This window comes from Lotus japonicus, chromosome 2, assembly GCF_012489685.1.
Source record: "Lotus japonicus ecotype B-129 chromosome 2, LjGifu_v1.2".
In the NCBI taxonomy this organism is placed as follows: Eukaryota; Viridiplantae; Streptophyta; class Magnoliopsida; order Fabales; family Fabaceae; genus Lotus; species Lotus japonicus.
Window position 1 is genome coordinate 59,792,447 of NC_080042.1, and position 18,941 is coordinate 59,811,387.

The following is an 18,941-nucleotide window of genomic DNA, read 5'->3' on the forward strand; positions in this document are numbered from 1 at the left end:
TCATTCTTCTGCACTCCTGGCGCTGCTCTGACCTATCCTTCTCCAGACGCTCCAGTACATGCTGGATGTTGCTGAGCCTGATCTTTAGCTCATCCCTCTCCAGAATCTCTTCTGAAGTCTTGAGCTTCTCTTCCAAACTCTCTTTCTCTTCCAGCAGCTTGAGTTCAAGCCGGCTGAGTTCTTGCACCTCCTCCACGAAGGCAAGAAATTCCTTCAGGTCTCTCTCCAACTCTGGACGCAGGTCCTCTTCCAGCAGTGTCCATGTCAGCTCCGCGATGGTAGTTGCACCCTCTGGATGCCTGATGTTCAGGAACAAGTTTTCTTCAAAGGCCTTCTTCCTCAGCTCTTCTAGTGCTACGTTGTATGATGCCATTTTTTTTACTGAAAATTATTCGAGGTGTGAAGCTTACCTTTCTCTCCAACGCTTTTTATAGGCTTCACTTTCTCTCTGAAAGTTAATGCTCTTACAGTTTCTCGAGGTTAAGTTCTTGGTAACTGACCCTTCTATTTACTCACTTGACCGGTGGTAAACGTTCATCCCTTGCATTAACTCTTCTATTTATTTTCGCCTAACTCTGATTCTTACATCGTTTTCATTTTCTTTTAAACTTAGACCTTCTCTAAGGGGGAGTACCTTGTACTTCAAGCTAAGTTTTTCACACCCCAAGCTTTTTGCTTATGACAAAAAGGGGGAGTAAACCCAGTTTTTGATTTGTAAGATGTGTTAGTGTGACTTATTTTTCTTTTGGAGATTTTAAGAGTTCCACCTTCATGACCATAGATGTGTCACTGGGCAAATACAAGGAATACATTTCACTTCTTCTGAAGTGATTCTAAGTTGACTCTGATACCCAAGACTCTGATACCTTGTCCATGACTCTGATCACTTATGCGCTCTGATTATTCGTTTTTCATCTATGTCATAAGCTTTTCACTCTGAACTCTTATATTTTTTAGCTCAGAATCTAGACTTTACTAACGTTTTCATCAAGTATTAGATTCAGGGGGAGCTAAGCTCAGAATCAAGCAGTGACTTGAATTCAGAATGAGCAAGATAAACTATTCACATCAGGATAAGTCTTATTCTATATCTCTAAACTCTGAGTGAATTCAGTTTAATGTTTAAGAATTGTTCATCAAAAATCTTAGTTTTGTCATCATCAAAAAGGGGGAGATTGTAAGATCAAGTTTTGATCTAGTAGTACAACTCTATGTTTTGATGATTACAAGTTAACCTTTTGATATGAACAATTGTGGTACTCTAACGTGTTTTTCTGAGTGTGCTATTTACAGGCTCTGACCTCAACTCAATCTCACACAAATCAGAAGCACTGTGTATAAAGGGTAACCCAAGCAACGTTTTCGCATTCACCATGTTCAGTATGAACAGTGGAAAAGCTTCAGAAGTTCTGAAGCTATACAAACTCTGATGTGGACTCAGTCGCTAGAAGCTCTGAAGATCCAGAAGTTCTGATAACCAAGAAACACTGAAGGTTCAGATGTTCTGATGGTGTAGAAGACTCTGAAGATCCAGAAGCTGAATAGTGGAAACTCTGAAGTCCAGAAGCAAGAAACTCTGAAGGCCATGTTCTTCCCTCTGAGTTCAGAATCAGAAGATACAATGGTCAGAGGATCTGTGCTTTCCCTCTGACTCTGATCAACCGGCTTCACAAGTTCCAATATGAAGTATTCCCCTGATCAGAAGTCTCCTAGGTTAAAAGGTCAAGTCGCTATCCAAGTACAAAAGCAAGTGTACCTTCCTGACGACCTACCTAACGTTCTCAGCCACAGCAGAAGCTGGATTTTCCAGAACTGCCCTCCAACGGTAGCATTTCCCATGCAACGCTCAACCCTAATCCTTGGAGTATATATAGAGGCTGAAGATTGAAAGAAGCGGCTAGAAAGAAACACATATACGCGCAAGACATATTCAAAATATTCTAAGCTTTCTTTCATCTGAAATTCATTGTGTTTACTATTAGCTTTTTAGAAGCAAATCTCTTGTAAACAATTCTTTGATAAACAGTTTGTTTAGTTCCTTTAGGAGATCAAGGTTGATCGGATCCTAGAGAAGACTAAGAGAGTGAATCTTAGTGTGAGCTAAGTCAGTGTAATTGTTAGTCACTTGTAGGTTTCAAGTGCAGTTGTAACTCTTACCTGATTAGTGGATTGCCTTCATTCTAAGAAGGAAGAAATCACCTTAACGGGTGGACTGGAGTAGCTTGAGTGATTTATCAAGTGAACCAGGATAAAATCCTTGTGTGTTTTTCTATCTCTTATCTTTAGCACTTAAGTTCTCGAAAGATTTGTCAAAATCTTTAAGGTGGAAGTTTTGTTCTGAAAACGTTATTCAAACCCCCCCCCTTTCTACCGTTTTTCATACCTTCAGCTCCCTCTTGGGCGCCTTACAGTCCACGGCTAGATGCCCCACTCGGTTGCAATTAAAGCATCTTGGTCCAGTCGCTGAACACGTGTCAGCAAAATGTCCAGTCTTCCCACACCTGAAACATGTCACACCCTTGTTGTCAGTTTGATTCCCTGCACCTCCAGTAGCAATGGTCATCGGTTTGTACTGTCCCGGGGTAAAACCTTCCCCTATAGGACGCTGATAAGGCTTCTTCATCTGAAACTTTCCTTTTCCTTGATAGCTCCGGGAACTTGACCTCATTGGTCCCCTAGTTCCAGCCCGATCCATCCTCCTATTCTTCATCAGTTCCACCTCGGTGGCCTTCTCAACCAAAGCTTGAAACCTCATAATCCCCAACGGTCTCACTGAGTCCTCAATGTCAGCTCTCAGTCCCCTCACAAAGCGCTTGCACATATAGGGTTCATCAACCTGATCACGGAAAAACCGGAAGTGCTTGGCCAAAGATTCCAACTTAGCAGCATATTCCGGAATAGTCATGCTCCCTTGACGCAGAGTCAGAAACTGCGACTCACGCTCGTCACGAGCACTATCAGGAAAATACTTCTCCAGAAAAGCAGCACGAAAAGAATTCCAGTTCACCTCAACATGGTTTGCCTCCATCATCCCTCTGGTGCCCCTCCACCAGTACTCAGCATCGCCCAGTAGTAGATAAGTTGCCAGGCCCACCTTAGCCCCTTCACTAGTCTGTAGTACTTCGAAAATCTTCTCTATCTCTTGGATCCAGAGATCCGCCTCGTCCGGGTCAGTCCCGCCCGTGAACTTGGGTGGATTCTGTCTTATGAAATTATTCAATCCCCTGTTCTGGTCCAAAGATGCTTCCCTCTGATGCAGGTGTAGCTCGCGTGCGTCCTCAGCAGCACGCCTCTGTGCATTGTCATTCGTTTGTACAGTCATCGCTTGGACCAAAGTGGCCACCATCTCAGCAAGTTGGTTCGCGTTCACCATGTTCTGTATTCGTTTAGCAAACAGTCAGTACCAATCATAAGATAGTATTATGCATAGCTATACAATATGATTAGGTAGCAACTTCAATCAATTAAAGCGAAGATCGCTTGGCAGACAATCAATTTTTACTCTTTGCAGAGTCACACAACCTAGCACAGAAGACCTATTCCCCAAAGACTCCCGAAAGACTCGACAAGCTCTGATACCACAATGTAACACCCCGATTTCCAGATGTCACTTTAATAACCAAAAATAAACTTTACGCGGAAAACAGGTAATTTTTTTTTTTGATTGTTTCCTTTTAATAAAAGCAATAAAGAAATAAAAACAAAGCCCAACAACTAAACTAACCGATAAACAACATATACAAAGGTACAGCCTCTGCTGCACTATCCCGTCACGCGCACACGCAGTGACTCCAAGGTAACATGCTCGTAGGCGAATATATACAAACCAAAACTGTACGCAAAAGCATCAAATATACCACTATCCAAGAGAAAGTCGGCCTCAAAATGGCCTCAACCCAAGACCCCTATAGTCCGACAGACTCTCTGTGATCCTCAGCAAGAGAGCCACACAAAATCCATATATCGGGAACCTACCCGGTCCCAAAAGTAAGACGAATCAGAGCTATGACAGTGACAACCAACTCAAAAGACTCTAACCACCCATATCCCACACTACTATCATCGACTCTCCCTCGATCAGCCATGAAGTCCGGGTCCTCGTCGAAAGCTTCAGTAATAGACATTTCGCTCCGGGTCTTTCCCGCACAACGAATCATCACGAACCGGCTGACAGACGCCTGGCAGCAGGCCGACCGCCCAAACACAAACATACAAACAAAGCCAAGGTGCTAGGGTCAACTTACAGAATACAATAGATATACAATCAACATGCGATAGAGGGGGGTATGTTTATATGTTGTATATATACATATAAGTTCTGCATTGTATCAAATCTCTAATACAATTCAATCATCAATACCTCAACAAATATAGTTAGAGTGCATGATATGTCAATGCAACGTCAATTAAGAGGGTTCCGGAGGAAATAGGCTGGGCACGATCGAGTCGGTCCTAACACTGGCATTGTGTCGACCATAACCCTCGGGTGTCACTTACAACCTTGACATAGTCGGATCAGTCCTAACCCTGCGGGTCGACTTTTCCCTCCGCTATGCCTGACATCAACAGGTCGATCCTAACCACACAGTCGATCATATCCCCCATCGAATGGCCGAGTTACCCGAAGGCATGCTGTACCCGAAGGTATATACTGTACCCGAAGGTATATAGATATACTGTACCCGAAGGTATATACTGTACCCGAAGGTATATACTGTACCCGAAGGTATATAGATATACTGTACCTGAAGGTATATACTGTACCCGAAGGTATATAGATATACTGTACCCGAAGGTATATAGATATACTGTACCCGAAGGTATATACTGTACCCGAAGGTATATAGATATACTGTACCCGAAGGTATATACTGTACCCGAAGGTATATAGATATACTGTACCCGAAGGTATATGTCGATTCGGCGACAAAAGACAATTATTTATGAAAGGAGTGCGATCACCCTTGATGACTTCTTGAGTCATCTGACTCATCAAATCTCGATGGTCAAAAACTGCTCCGACCCAAACTCAAAACAACCCAAGAGTTAGTGTCGGTCAATACAACACAACTCCACCAACAAGATTACACGAGGGTCTAGTGTCGGTCAATACAACACAGCCCAAACAACAAGAGCACTAGGTGTCGGTCAATACAACACGGCTCCACAACACTCCCCAAGAGTACTAACGTACTCGGTGACTTTCAATCATCACCATAGCTCACCTTAGTGGCTTTCTCAATTCCGATAACTCTCCAAACCCACAACAAAGGTCGACTTTTCCCCGCCTTTCGTAAATATTTTTCCCCTTCAGTTCTCCTATGCTTAAACGTTAATAAAAATGATTTCAATTCAAATTAGTCAAATTATGAGTTTATTTCTCAAAGTCTAAGTTTCCCAAGTCTTTATTTTTCGAAAGCTCTATCATTCTAAGTTTCCAAAAAATCAACCACCCAAAATACATTTCCCGGGGAAAGTCTAGGAATTCCAACGAATCCCAACAAATGGCTAAGTCTCAAACCCCACATTCGGACTTGCCTAGGGTTGTTCATCCAACCCGAAATGTCAAAGATCACCAGGTCAATGAACCTCCACTCCGAAGTTGCGTCAAAACGCTCAATTCAACACATCATCAATATCATAAGTTATGAAAACAATCATAACAATAAATCATCATCATAAACAACATCAGATAAAGCATAAGTCGAATTTATCGACGCCTATCATGCAATCATAGCTAAATATAGCAAGTTGCCCTAACCTCGAGCTGTTCCAGCTTCGCAAACAAAGTTCTCCTCAAACAATTGCTCTGAGTATTCCAAAGTTCCTTCAACTGAACCTCGGAGGAAAACAAAGCAGAAACCAAACAAAATCGATTAGTTCGATCGCAAAACAATACATAAATGATAGACAAAGCATTAAAGCTTCAGAATACGACAATCGGGTACGAAAGGACAAGTTTTCGAAAACGAAAAACTCCCACCCCCCCCTTAGGAAATAGCCCACGGCCATAAGGAGAAAAGGGCTTCGGCTCTTTTTCTTCGATCAAATCAATTCACAAGGTAGTTTTAGGGTAAAACTAAGGCAAAGAAACTGTCGGAACAATTTTCGGACAATCGGGCCGAAATACAACTATCCAGGGGCATTTTGGTCCAAAATAAAGGCTCAAAACTTCAAAGTTATCAGTTCTGAAAACAAATTTGACAGCAATGATCCTCATGACATCCGTGACAACAAATCCTAAAGGCACGAAGTCAGATTAAGTCTTTTCGACAATAAAGTTTCGAAATGTGAGACAAAAAGGGTTTTGAAACAGTTTTTCAGATCCTGGACAACTGGATCACAATCAGCGTTTACTGACAGAGGTTTTAGACTCAGGGAAACGTAAGGAACATAACCCAACCAAGAAATCGAAGAAATCGAACCATTTTAGAAAAAGCTCAAAACTGTGAGCACAGAAACGACTTTAGAAACGCAACAGAAACAACAATCAGAGGTAGGAATCGTGTTAGTTACCTCGATACCTAGAAGTAGGGACGAACTGCGCGAAGATTGGTCAAGTTTTCGCGAAAATCTCCTCCCCCCTTGCTCTCCACGAAATTCAGCCACAATAGGAAGAAAATGAAGGAATTTTTGCTTTTTGAGCTATTTATAGGCAGGCGAAATCGCGGGAAAATGAAAATTTCGCGATTCCGATTTTTGCAGCACGATCACCGTGGAATTCTAAGAGAGATTCTGGCGTCAGAATTCCAGAACTCAAAACAAATATCTAAGATTTAGGAAAAACGATATCCAAAACGCCAAAAGCGGTGTAAGTTAGTCTGTCCCGAAAAACTACTTTTTGCTGTGATGCTCAGACGACAAAACTTCCAACAGAAGAAAGATTGGAAATGTCGAAACAAGTCTGGCAAAGCGGACGGAATCTTCGTTAGAAGTCCCGAATAGAAAAAGTCTTCATCCTTCGCTCAAAACTAAGGTTTCGAAGCAAAGAAATTAGCGTCGGCGGACATCCGAAAAGTAAATACTATCGTGCGTACAGTCCAGAGTTCCGAAATGAAATGCTAGTCGAAGGAAAAATAAAGAGAATCTTGAAATTTTCCAAGAATTCGAAATATCGCCTAAACATTGCTTTAAAAGCGAAATTAGCCTATTCTGGACATGCTCGCCATAAGGCAGGTGTGCAGACGACTCGCACTAGCTCAGAAAGAAACAACGCCACATTCCTCGAGCAATTCCTGAACTTTCTTCTTCATTAATCTTTCTCAAATATCAAACTCCTGTCACACTTACACTGATTCCACGCGTGAGTCGGAAATTAACTTGTTCCGAAAATCCGGGTCTTACAGGCCTAGATGCAGTTAAGTATAGAAGTGAACCTATCATGCCACGATAGAGCTTCTGACATACTTTACCACTTTTATCTTCTTTCTCCAGAATGCATGTAGGATGTATTGGAGTCTTGGCCACTGTAGATTCCAGCATATTGAACTTCTTCAGAAGTTCTTTAGTGTACTTGCTCTGATGGATATATGTTCCTTCTGGTGTTTGATCAACTTGTATTCCCAGAAAGTACTTTAATTCTCCCATCATACTCATCTCAAATTCAGCCTGCATCATCTCAGAAAATTCTTTGCATAGAGATTGATTAGCAGAACCAAATATAATATCATCAACATAAATTTGCACAATTAAGATATCATCTTTATAAGTCTTGCAAAAAAGAGTTGTATCTACTTTACCCCTTACAAACTCATTCTCCAGAAGGAATGAGCTAAGTCTCTCATACCATGCTCTGGGAGCTTGCTTCAGACCGTAGAGTGATTTCTTCAATTTGAACACATGGTCTGGTTTCTTCTCATCTTCAAAACCTGGGGGTTGATGAACATAGACTTCCTCTGAGATATAACCATTTAGGAAGGCACTTTTTACGTCCATCTGATGTAGAACTATGTTGTAATTTACTGAGAAAGAGATCAACAGTCTGATTGCCTCCAGTCTTGCTACTGGAGCAAATGTTTCAGTGTAGTCTATTCCTTCCTGCTGGCTGTAGCCTTGAGCAACTAGCCTTGCCTTGTTTCTGACTACATCTCCTTTCTCATTCAGCTTGTTTCTGAATACCCACTTCGTTCCAATAACATGGACACTCTCAGGCTTCTTCACTAAGCTCCAAACATCGTTCTTGGAAAATTGATTCAGTTCTTCTTCCATGGCCAGAATCCAATCCTTGTCCTGAAGAGCTTCATCTATGGACTTGGGTTCAATTAAGGACACCAATCCTTTCAGACTGAGCAAGGTCTCTTCAGAGGGTCTGAAGGCAGATCTGGTTCTGACTGGTTCGTCTTTGTTGCCCAGAATCAATTCCTTAGGGTGAGCTGCAGTGATTCTGCTCTTCTTCAGAGTTTGTGAGTTAGAGGGACCAGCTTCTTCCTCTGGTTCATCTTCCTCTGGCTCATCTTCCTCTGGAGCTTTGCCTTTGTCAGAAACATTAATGCTTAAATCTGCAAACTTTTCAACTAGCTTTGACTGGTCAGAGTCAAGCTTATCATCAAATCTAACATGAATAGACTCTTCAATGGTCTTAGCATCAGTATTATAAAATCTAAAACCTTTAGATCTCTCAGAGTAACCGAGTAATAGACACTTAGAAGACTTAGCATCAAATTTATGCAATCTATCCTTAGTATTGAGAACATAACAAACACAGCCAAAAGGATGAAAATAAGAAATGTTGGGTTTTATGTTCTTCCACAATTCATAAGGAGTCTTATTCAGAATTGGTCTCACAGAGATTCTGTTCTGAATGTAACATGCTGTATTTACTGCCTCTGCCCAAAAGTGCTTAGCCATGCCAGTTTCTTGGAGCATGGTTCTAGCCATCTCCTGAAGAGTTCTGTTCTTCCTCTCAACAACACCATTTTGTTGAGGAGTTCTGGGACAAGAGTAATCATGTGCAATTCCATAGGAATCAAACAGACTCTCAAACTTGTCATTCTCAAACTCTCCACCATGGTCACTTCTGACACGCACAATCCTACAAGCCTTCTCGTTTTGCACTTGAGCAATGAAGGTAGAGAACACAGCATGAGACTCATCCTTGCGGGTTAGAAACTTTACCCATGTCCAGCGGCTATAGTCATCAACGATAACCATCCCATATCTCTTGCCACCTATAGACTCAGTTTTCACTGGTCCAAAAAGGTCGATATGCAGAAGTTCCAACGGCCTTGAGGTTGAGACAACATTCTTTGCCTTGAAAGGGACTTTTGTGAATTTGCCTTTCTGACATGCTTCACAAAGAGCGTCTGAAGCGAACTTCAGATTGGGTAAGCCCCTGACAAGGTTTAGCTTGCTCAGCTGAGAAATCTTTCTCATACTGGCATGCCCTAACCGTCTATGCCATACCCACTGCCCTTCATTAACAGACAGAAGGCACTTCACATTCTGAGCCTCCAACTCAGATAATCTGATCTTATAAATGTTGTTCTTCCTCTTGCTGTTAAACAGAACAGAGCCATCGATCTGACTTACAGCCCGGTAGGACTTTTGATTGAATATAACATCATAACCCTTGTCAGCTAATTGACTTATAGACAATAAGTTATGTGTTAAGCCGTCTACCAATAACACATTATCAATGCATGACTACTATCTACACAAATAGTACCAGTACCAACAATTTTACCCTTTTCATTTCCTCCAAAGCCAACTTCGCCTCCAGGCTTAAGTTTCAGCTCTCGGAACATACGCCTTTCTCCCGTCATGTGACGCGAGCATCCACTGTCCAGATACCATGATTGGTGTTTCAGTGGAGCTATCAAGGATATCTGCAACATAGATAATCTTATCCTTAGGTACCCACTTTCTGGGTCCTCTCTTGTTAGTTACCCCAGAGGTTCTGATCACCTTGGGTGTCTCAACATGATATTTTAAAGGAATATTTGCATGATATTTAGTCATAGAGAAGGATCCCTTTTTAAGAGGGTTTTTAGCAACTTTAGCAGGTACGGGATCAGGCAATATGGTACCAGAGGGAACAAAGCACTCATACAAGGATTTAGCTTTAGACACAGAGGGCTCATTTCTAATTGGTTTAGAATAGCCAATGCCATGCATTCCATTTCTGCTTACGCCATAGATCATTGAAGCCATTAAGCTTCTATCCACGCTTTTAGCTAGGAATCTTTGAAAAGACTTTTCATACTTAGATTCATTTCTACAATCAGAGGCATCACAAGTAACAATTTCTTCTAACTTAGCAATCTGGTTCTTAAGCACAGAGTTAGAATTGATCAAGGCATGATTATCATTTTTCAAATCAGAAATAATTTTCTCATGTTCAGAAGGAGTCTTGGAAACAGCAGATAAGTTCTTTTTCAGCTTCTTATGCTTAGACAATAAGGAGTTATACTTATCCATAATATCAGACAATGCATGTTTCAGTTCAGAGGTAGAGAAAGAAGCGAATACCTCATTTTCATCGTCTGAGTTAGGATCTCCTTCTGATTCTGAGTCAGAGTCAACAGTTTCCTTTGACTCTGCTCCTTTGTCTTTGACAATAGCCATGAGTCCTTGGACTTCACCATCAGAGTCAACATCCTCTGACTCTGATTCATCAAATGTCACCATCAGACTCTTCTTTGTCTTGAAGTGCTTCTTTGGCTTCTTGTCCTTCTTCAACTTTGGACAGTCACTTTTGTAGTGCCCTGATTCTTTGCACTCAAAACATGTGACTTCCTTGATTGATGACTTCTTCTGGCCTGAGGACTCATACTTTCCTTTTGCCTTCCCAGAGCCTTTGTACTTGCTCTGCCTGTGCTTCCAGATGCGGTTGAGTCTCTTGGAGATCAGAGTCAGCTCATCTTCATCAGAATCTTCTGACGCTTCTTCAGATTCCTCTTCTTCAGCTTGAAGAGCTTTTGACTTCTCAACCTTAGCCTTTTCAGATTTGGATTTCAAGGCTATGGACTTTTTCCTCAGATCTTGCATCTCTGAGCGCTTCAGCTCATGGCATTTCAAAATGCTGATGAGTTCTTCTAAACTAATATTCTCAACATCTCTCGTGAGCTCTATTGAAGTCACCAAAGGCATCCAACTTTCAGGAAGACACCTGATGACCCTTATGACATGATCTTTTGTTGTGTAGCTCTTGTTGAGAGGTCGTATGCCAGCTACAAGCAGCTGAAATCTGGAGAACATTTCTTCAATGGACTCATTTGGCTCCATGATGAAGGATTCATACTTTTGGATCAAAGACAATGCCTTTGATTCTTTGACTTTCTTGTTTCCTTCATGAGACATCTTCAGAGATTCGAAAATGCCTTTAGCAAACTCACGATCTGTAATCTTCTGGTACTCTTCATAGGAAATAGCACTTAGAAGAATTGCTCTTGCTTTGTGATGTTGTGAGTACAGCTTCTTTTGATCTGCAGTCATCTCTGACCTTGGGATCTTCTTGCCATCTGCATCAACTGGACGCTCGTAGCCATCCACAATAATATCCCAGAGATCTGCATCGAAACCCAGAAAGAAACTTTTCAGTCTATCTTTCCAATATTCGAACCTTTGACCGTCGAACATAGGAGGCTTTGCATTGTAACCATCTCTTTGAGTTTCACTGGTGGTGGCAGCCATTGTTTTTCACACCGGCCCGGATCACTGAACACTGTTAGGTGTGGTAATCAGAACTTGCGCTCTGATACCAATTGAAGGTATGAAAAACGGTAGAAAGGGGGGGTTTGAATAACGTTTTCAGTATAAAACTTCCACCTTAAAGATTTTGACAAATCTTTCGAGAACTTAAGTGCTAAAGATAAGAGATAGAAAAGCACACAAGGATTTTATCCTGGTTCACTTGATAAATCACTCAAGCTACTCCAGTCCACCCGTTAAGGTGATTTCTTCCTTCTTAGAATGAAGGCAATCCACTAATCAGGTAAGAGTTACAACTGCACTTGAAACCTACAAGTGACTAACAATTACACTGACTTAGCTCACACTAAGATTCACTCTCTTAGTCTTCTCTAGGATCCGATCAACCTTGATCTCCTAAAGGAACTAAACAAACTGTTTATCAAAGAATTGTTTACAAGAGATTTGCTTCTAAAAAGCTAATAGTAAACTCAATGAATTTCAGATGAAAGAAAACTTAGAAGAATTTTAGATTGTCTTGCGTATATGAATGCTTCTAGCCGTTTCTTTCAGTCTTCAGCCTCTTTATATACTCCAAGGATTAGGGTTGAGCAATGCATGGGAAATGCTACCGTTGGAGGACAGTTCTGGAAAATCCAGCTTCTGCTGTGGCTGAGAACGTTAGGTAAGTCGTCAGGAAGGTACAGTAGCTTTTGTACTTGGATAGCGACGCGACCTTTAAACCTAGGAGACTCTTGATCAGGGGAATGCTTCATATTGGAACTTGTGAAGCCGGTTGATCAGAGTCAGAGGGAAAGCACAGATCCTCTGACCATTGTATCTTCTGATTCTGAACTCAGAGGGAAGAACATGGCCTTCAGAGTTTCTTGCTTCTGGACTTCAGAGTTTCCACTATTCAGCTTCTGGATCTTCAGAGTCTTCTACACCATCAGAACATCTGAACCTTCAGTGTTTCTTGGTTATCAGAACTTATGGATCTTCAGAGCTTCTAGTGACTGAGTCCTCATCAGAGTTTGTATAACTTCAGAACTTCTGAAGCTTTTCCACTGTTCATACTGAACATGGTGAATGCGAAAGCGTTGCTTGGGTCACTCTTTATACACAGTGCTTCTGATTTGTGTGAGATTGAGTTGAGGTCAGAGCCTGTAAATAGCACACTCAGAAAAACACGTTAGAGTACCACAATTGTTCATATCAAAAGGTTAACTTGTAATCATCAAAACATAGAGTTGTACTACTAGATCAAAACTTGATCTTACAATTGCCCTTTATCTCCTTGTATAATATGGTAATTTTCCTAAATGATATCTCATCTTGTGTTTTCTTCAGAGTGAAGAAGGTCATATATGACAGTGTTCATTTGCAGCAGGCATGGACTTCCTGTGGTGTTAGTTTACATGAGATATGCTTTACTTGCTTTATTTTATTATGAGACATAACACATTCTTCATTATTAGGTGAAAATTAAAATACAATCTATTGCTCCATCTCTGAAAATTATACATTTGTTTAGAAGATCTTTTTATTATGAGACATAACACATTCCCTTGCTTATGGACTTCATTAGCATATATGCAAGAGTAATCCCCTTTGAAGGACATTTCTTGAGTACATGATGAAGAATAGGACACAAGTCTATCATCACTGTATTAGTAATCTTGTTTTTGCTCTCAGATAAAAGGTTTGATCTTACCCTTGTGCAGAAGAGAAGAGAAAGAATTATGTTTGGCTGGTTAGCATTATATAGATTTTAAGTGAAACATCTTTTTCACTGATCATAGGTGATCCTTGTAAAGGGCAAAGCAATTTTCCCTCTCCATTTGATTTGTGCACTTCAATTGCAGAGTGTAGTACTTCTAATCTAAGAAAATTGATTTTTGTACTTCAATGGGTTATCGTTGAATTGTATTCATTTTGTTTTTCTAAGATACAAATTGTTTTAGTGTAGAGTAGAATAACCAGTTTCCTTCGTCTGATAAACCTTGCAATCTCTCTGTAGCTATCATTCACTCTCCCTGAGTTTCTAACCATTTTGTTTTTCTCTCTTGCAATCTATTCAGATTGACCTTGAGAGGTTGGTGGTGATAGTAGTGATCATGGTGGAGGCCGTGGCGGCGACGGTGGAGGTAAATGTGGCGGCGGGGAAGAGGCGTTTGAGTTGTTATTGTTGGCCAGTGAGATGATCTTTGTCACTATGCTTAATGAATATCTAATGTTGCTTTAATTTATGATTTGGCTTCTAAGAGTGTTCGGCCTAATTCCATGAGTTATTTAGATGCATATTCAACCAAAATACAGTAAAAAGCTTATGTAGCTTCGTGAGCAAATTCAATACGAGATTATATACATTCAAAGTCAGATAACTCTCACTAGTCTCAAGCAAAAAAATAACTTATATAAACAAAACAGAGCAACAATCTAGAAGAGAGTTTTTGGTTCAAATCATAAGTTAATTAGATGCGTTTGCCCCAAAGAATCAATTAAAGAAATAGAAATGGGAATCTTGACATGAATAAGGGCCAGAATATTACCTCCACGGTGAAGATGGCGCTGCATGGCGATCGGGATAGCAGAATGATGCGTTCACACTTCTTAAATTATTTTTGAACGCATCATTATTCGTTTTCTCTACGCTCTTAAATTTTATTTTACCACATAATTAACAACATAAGAAATTAAATAACTAAAGAATAAGAAAAAGAGAATTAAGTTGATAAAGGGGGTGATTATATCACTGATCACTGATTACACCAAAGCTTACATGCAAAGGCACATGTTGTGCAGTAGATGAGCAGAACATAATTGAAATTGATTTCTAGCTAGACTATAGTAGTATCAAGTATCAACTACTTTTATTCATTTCTAGCTAGCTTGGTGATTTCTGGAAATTTAAACTTGAGCCCTTTTGAACATGACTTTAAAGGGTGTGACTTTATCACTGAGAGCCAAATGCTTGTCCACACCATCAACATATATCCCAAGTTCCCTGCATAGAGTATTGCATTTGCAGACTGAGGGACAGAAAGAAAGCACGTAGTGTTTGCCAGCTTTCTCAATCTTGAACCAATTGACAATAGTATCAGCACCTGGATTTCCTTCAACACCACCAAGAGCCACAAACCACAACCCAGTTGACTCTTTGAGAAGCCTCCACACAAAGGATGGGCCACAGGGAGATTTAATGGGAGTAGTTATGATGTTGAGATCTGTTGAGGTGAGGATGGCACCATCTTTAGCATTGTAGGGTGTGAAGGTAACTGTGTCTCCATTCCCATCTTTAAACTTCGATTGAACCACACTAATGGGACAGGACTTGTTGCCTGTGCTTTCAAGTGTTAGCCCTCCACTTTTTACGACAGGCAAAATGTAGTACTTGACACCTGTTGTTAGTTTCTGGCCTGAGGTGTCAAGCACTGGTTCAGGTACTGCTGCAGAAGTTGTTATGCCAATCAAGGCAAAACAAATGTAGGAAAAGGCTATGAGTGAGGTCTTCATGAGATTTATAATGCGCTTAAAGGGGAACATGAGATTTGTTTGTGGGAGCAACTCCAACCTGGATTCTTATTTTTTTATTTATAAATTAAGAATTAGTTTGTATATTTTTCTCACTAGAAAGTTTGAGTTGAAGTTGTTATAATTTTTAAAAATAAGATTCAATTATTTCAGCAACTATTGCAAGCAACTTTGCTTTTTTAGTTTTTATTTTTTTAGATTAAAAAATATATATTTTATCTCTCATTTATCAATTGAGATCAATTAAAAAAAAGGAAAGAAAGTGATCATGAACATCAATAATAGAATTAAGTATTGATTTAATATTTAAATTTAAATTAGTGGAAATATAGCTACAAATTGGCTTGCCTGTACGTTAAGCTTTCCGTGAGAACTTTTCTTGACGTATTTGGAGGAGGATTCCCTCTTTGAGGGTAATTGTTTTGCGATGTAATGATGTTGTAGTTTAGTCTTCTCTCGCTGTTTCTATTTCATATGTAACAAAAAAAGATAGGTGAAAATAAAAATATAAAAATATATGGAGTGTTGTAGGATCTGGTTAAAAGTAAAATAAAAATATGTGGTCGAAGCGAAATTTGCATCTATTACTTATGAGTTACTTATATCTGATGTGACATTTAGACTCACAAAATAATATAAATATAAAATAAGAACATGGGAGATGCTCTCATTCTCATTTATAGATCAATTTGCATAAAGATAATATATTTTTGGAACACGAGATTTGTTTGTTATGGATCAATTTGTACGAGGATAATATTATTTTACATGCTTGGGGGAATTGAAAGAATTAAGTCACGTGCTATGATGAAGCCAAATTCAATACATTAAAATTAATATTAACTTACCATGTTCAATTTTATTATATCATAATTAATTAATATTTAATTTTAAGGTTTGATTTGATATTAAAATTGAATTAAAAGTAAAGTGTTGGAAATAAAAATATATAAATATATGAGGTATTGTAGGAGCTAAGCAAAAGTAAAATAAGAAATATGGTTCGAGTGAAATTTGCAAAAAGTTCCTTATATCAAATTAAATGAGACACTTTACACTATAATAGGAGAGAGCTAGAAGAGACTGAGATAAGAGATAAATGGAGAAATCTCTCTTGTTTGGTGGAGCATTAGGGGCGAAGGTAGAGAGAGAGAGTTTTGGTGGGTCCCATAGTTTTTTTATATTTTTGGAAATCCATAGCTTTTTATGGTCTCTTTGATGAGAGATGAGCTATTCTTGTTTTTATTATTTATTTTCTAATTTTCACACTTTATTGGCGCGATTGTAAAAGTTGTTTTATGACCATGAGAAAGTGTTTTATATTACAAAAAATTATATTAAAACCAGATCGCACTTTATTGCGGTTAGGACATACAGAAATCACATTTGGCCGCTAGAACGTGTTTTATATTAAAAATAATTATTTTTAAACCCAAAAAGTAATATCGTCTCCTCACTATCTCTTTCTGTTTTATAGTACCAAAAAATTATAAATTTATTTTATATATCACATCTTTTTCTCTACTTATCTTCTCGGTTTTTTATTTCACCAGGCAAAGCATTAGATTCATAAGAATAGAATAAACCCAAAATAAGAACATGTGAATGGGGGATGCATAAAGATAAGATTTTCGGAAATTGGAACACGTGATTTGTTTGTGATATGGATCAATTTGCATGAGAAAATATTATTTTACAAGCTAGGGAGAAAGAGTTATGAGTTTAATTTCTATACACCGACGGTGTAAAGTTTTTTTACATCATAAACCAATCAAATTGTAAGGATGTGATAAAATCTCTCTTTTTATTTAATTTTATTAATTAATGTGACACATCCTCAAAATCTGATTGGTTGACGGTGTAAAGACCTTCGGTGCATCATTCTTTTTCTCAGGAGAAATAATTGAGTCAGCTGCTATGATGAAGCCAAATGCTTGTTCCCATGGCCATATGAGAGTATTAAGGTGCGTGCATTGAATATCGTTCCCACCTGTCACCATTCCAAAAAAAGAAACAAAAAACCAGTGTTATCAGACTCGGACCGGTGATCGACTCGGTCGAGGCACTGGGTCAATGAGTCAATGATTCAACCACTGGGTCATTGGTTTGATTGCTTGACTCGGTTTATATTAAAAAATTATAATAATTTAAAATATAACCTTAGTATATCATATATATAAAATAATATGCATTCTTCTAAACAAGAAGTAAGGTGGTGTAGTGGAAATTTGGATTAGCTTTCCTCCTTTAGGTCCTGTGTTCAAGTCCTAGCCATGACAATTTTTTTAAATAACTCTCAATTGAATATCATTTGACCAAATAATTAACATTAAATGTAAATTAATTACAGTTTGACCATTAAAAACAGTTTCGACAAAAAAAAAATTCAGAAAAAAAAAAAAAAAAAAAAAAGACTGACCGGTCCAAAAAAAACCGGCCGAGTCGCCGGTTTATTACCTGAACCGGCCGGTCCAAACCGGTTCATACCGGTTCAATTACATGCCCGATCCATTTAATGGCTCGGACCGGTCAAGGGTCCGGTTCCCGGTTCAACCGGTCGAACCGGCCGGTCCAGTCCGAGTTTTATAACTATGCAAAAAACCCATTCCCTCTTAACTAATGTATTGTTCCGGTAATATTTAACACATTATTATCAATGGTCTTTTATCTAACATGTAATTGACATGTTACTCAAAAGACTTCAAAATTTAATTGAAATGTTACTCAAAAGACTTCAAAATTTAGAAAAAATTATGTGAATAATTTTTCAATGGACCATACGGACCATACGGTAGAGAAAATGTAATTGAAATGTTACTCAAAAGACTTCAAAATTTAGAAAAAATTATGTGAATAATTTTTCAATGGAAAGATCAAATCTGAAGAAATAGAAGCTAATTTAAATTAAAAATGCTACTAAGATTAATTATATCATGTGAACTAATGGCGGGTTGCCAAAAATAAAAGAAAAATGTGTATATAGTATTTGAATTCTTTTTCTTTTCCCTGTTTGGATGCGGGTACGTAGGTGTTAATCCAAATTAAAATTTTAATTGGTAAGGTTTGTCGACGCAGAACAAGCAATGGAAGGGTTGTCGACATTTGTCGAAATCTGGCAAAAAAAAGCCAGGAAAAATACTAAGTTAAATTGGCAAGTTGGGTTAATCATGGAACTCGACAACCACAACGCTTAGAGCAGTTACGAAAGAAGTGGGCAGTTAAGGGCACGTGAACTCACCCACAATGCAAGGAAACAGTTAAGAACGCGTGCCTCCCCCCACGGCGTAGGCCACCCACGATGCAGGCAAGCGGTTGAGATGCATGCTCATTCCTACGATGCAAGAAGCTTCTGGAGAAAATATGAGATCGTGGAGTATCAAGCCCACCAACCTATTCAGCAGAGGAAAAGAAAAACTGTCAAGGACATGTGAAGCAATGGAGCACTATAAATAGGAGAAGATCATTCAGAAAAAGAGTTCCCAACTCAACTCCAAATATTCACTAAAAAGCTCACATGTCCGCATCAAAGAGACTTCAAGAACCTAACGTGATGATGAAGGAGTATGTTGCAAAACTTGTTATTTTGCTCAATTTCCTGTCAATTTCTCATTTGATGTAACTTCCCTTTGTTTTTCGATTTACGTTTCCCGTACTTTGCATTTTGGTTAATGAAATTCAGTTTCCAGTCTTTATAAATTACTTGTTTCCTTTGCAAATTAACCTGTTCACTCTTATTTGTCGAAAAACACATTTTGCACACAACACTTTGATTAGACGTT

The 18,941-nt window shown here is 39.1% G+C and overlaps 1 protein-coding gene across 1 annotated transcript; it reads right to left on the reverse strand.

The window, feature by feature from the left end:
- Positions 1-14,359: 14,359 nt before the first annotated feature.
- On the reverse strand, positions 14,360-15,176 carry LOC130735513 (kunitz trypsin inhibitor 5-like). The gene has a single exon (XM_057587468.1). The coding sequence runs from the start codon at positions 15,172-15,174 to the stop codon at positions 14,539-14,541; it is 636 nt and encodes a 211-aa protein (XP_057443451.1). The 5' UTR covers positions 15,175-15,176; the 3' UTR covers positions 14,360-14,538.
- Positions 15,177-18,941: the final 3,765 nt, after the last annotated feature.

Bases quoted from the DNA above. Each gene is read 5' to 3' on its own strand.
- LOC130735513 (XM_057587468.1), bottom strand. From the start codon at position 15,174: ATGTTCCCCTTTAAGCGCATTATAAATCTCATGAAGACCTCACTCATA.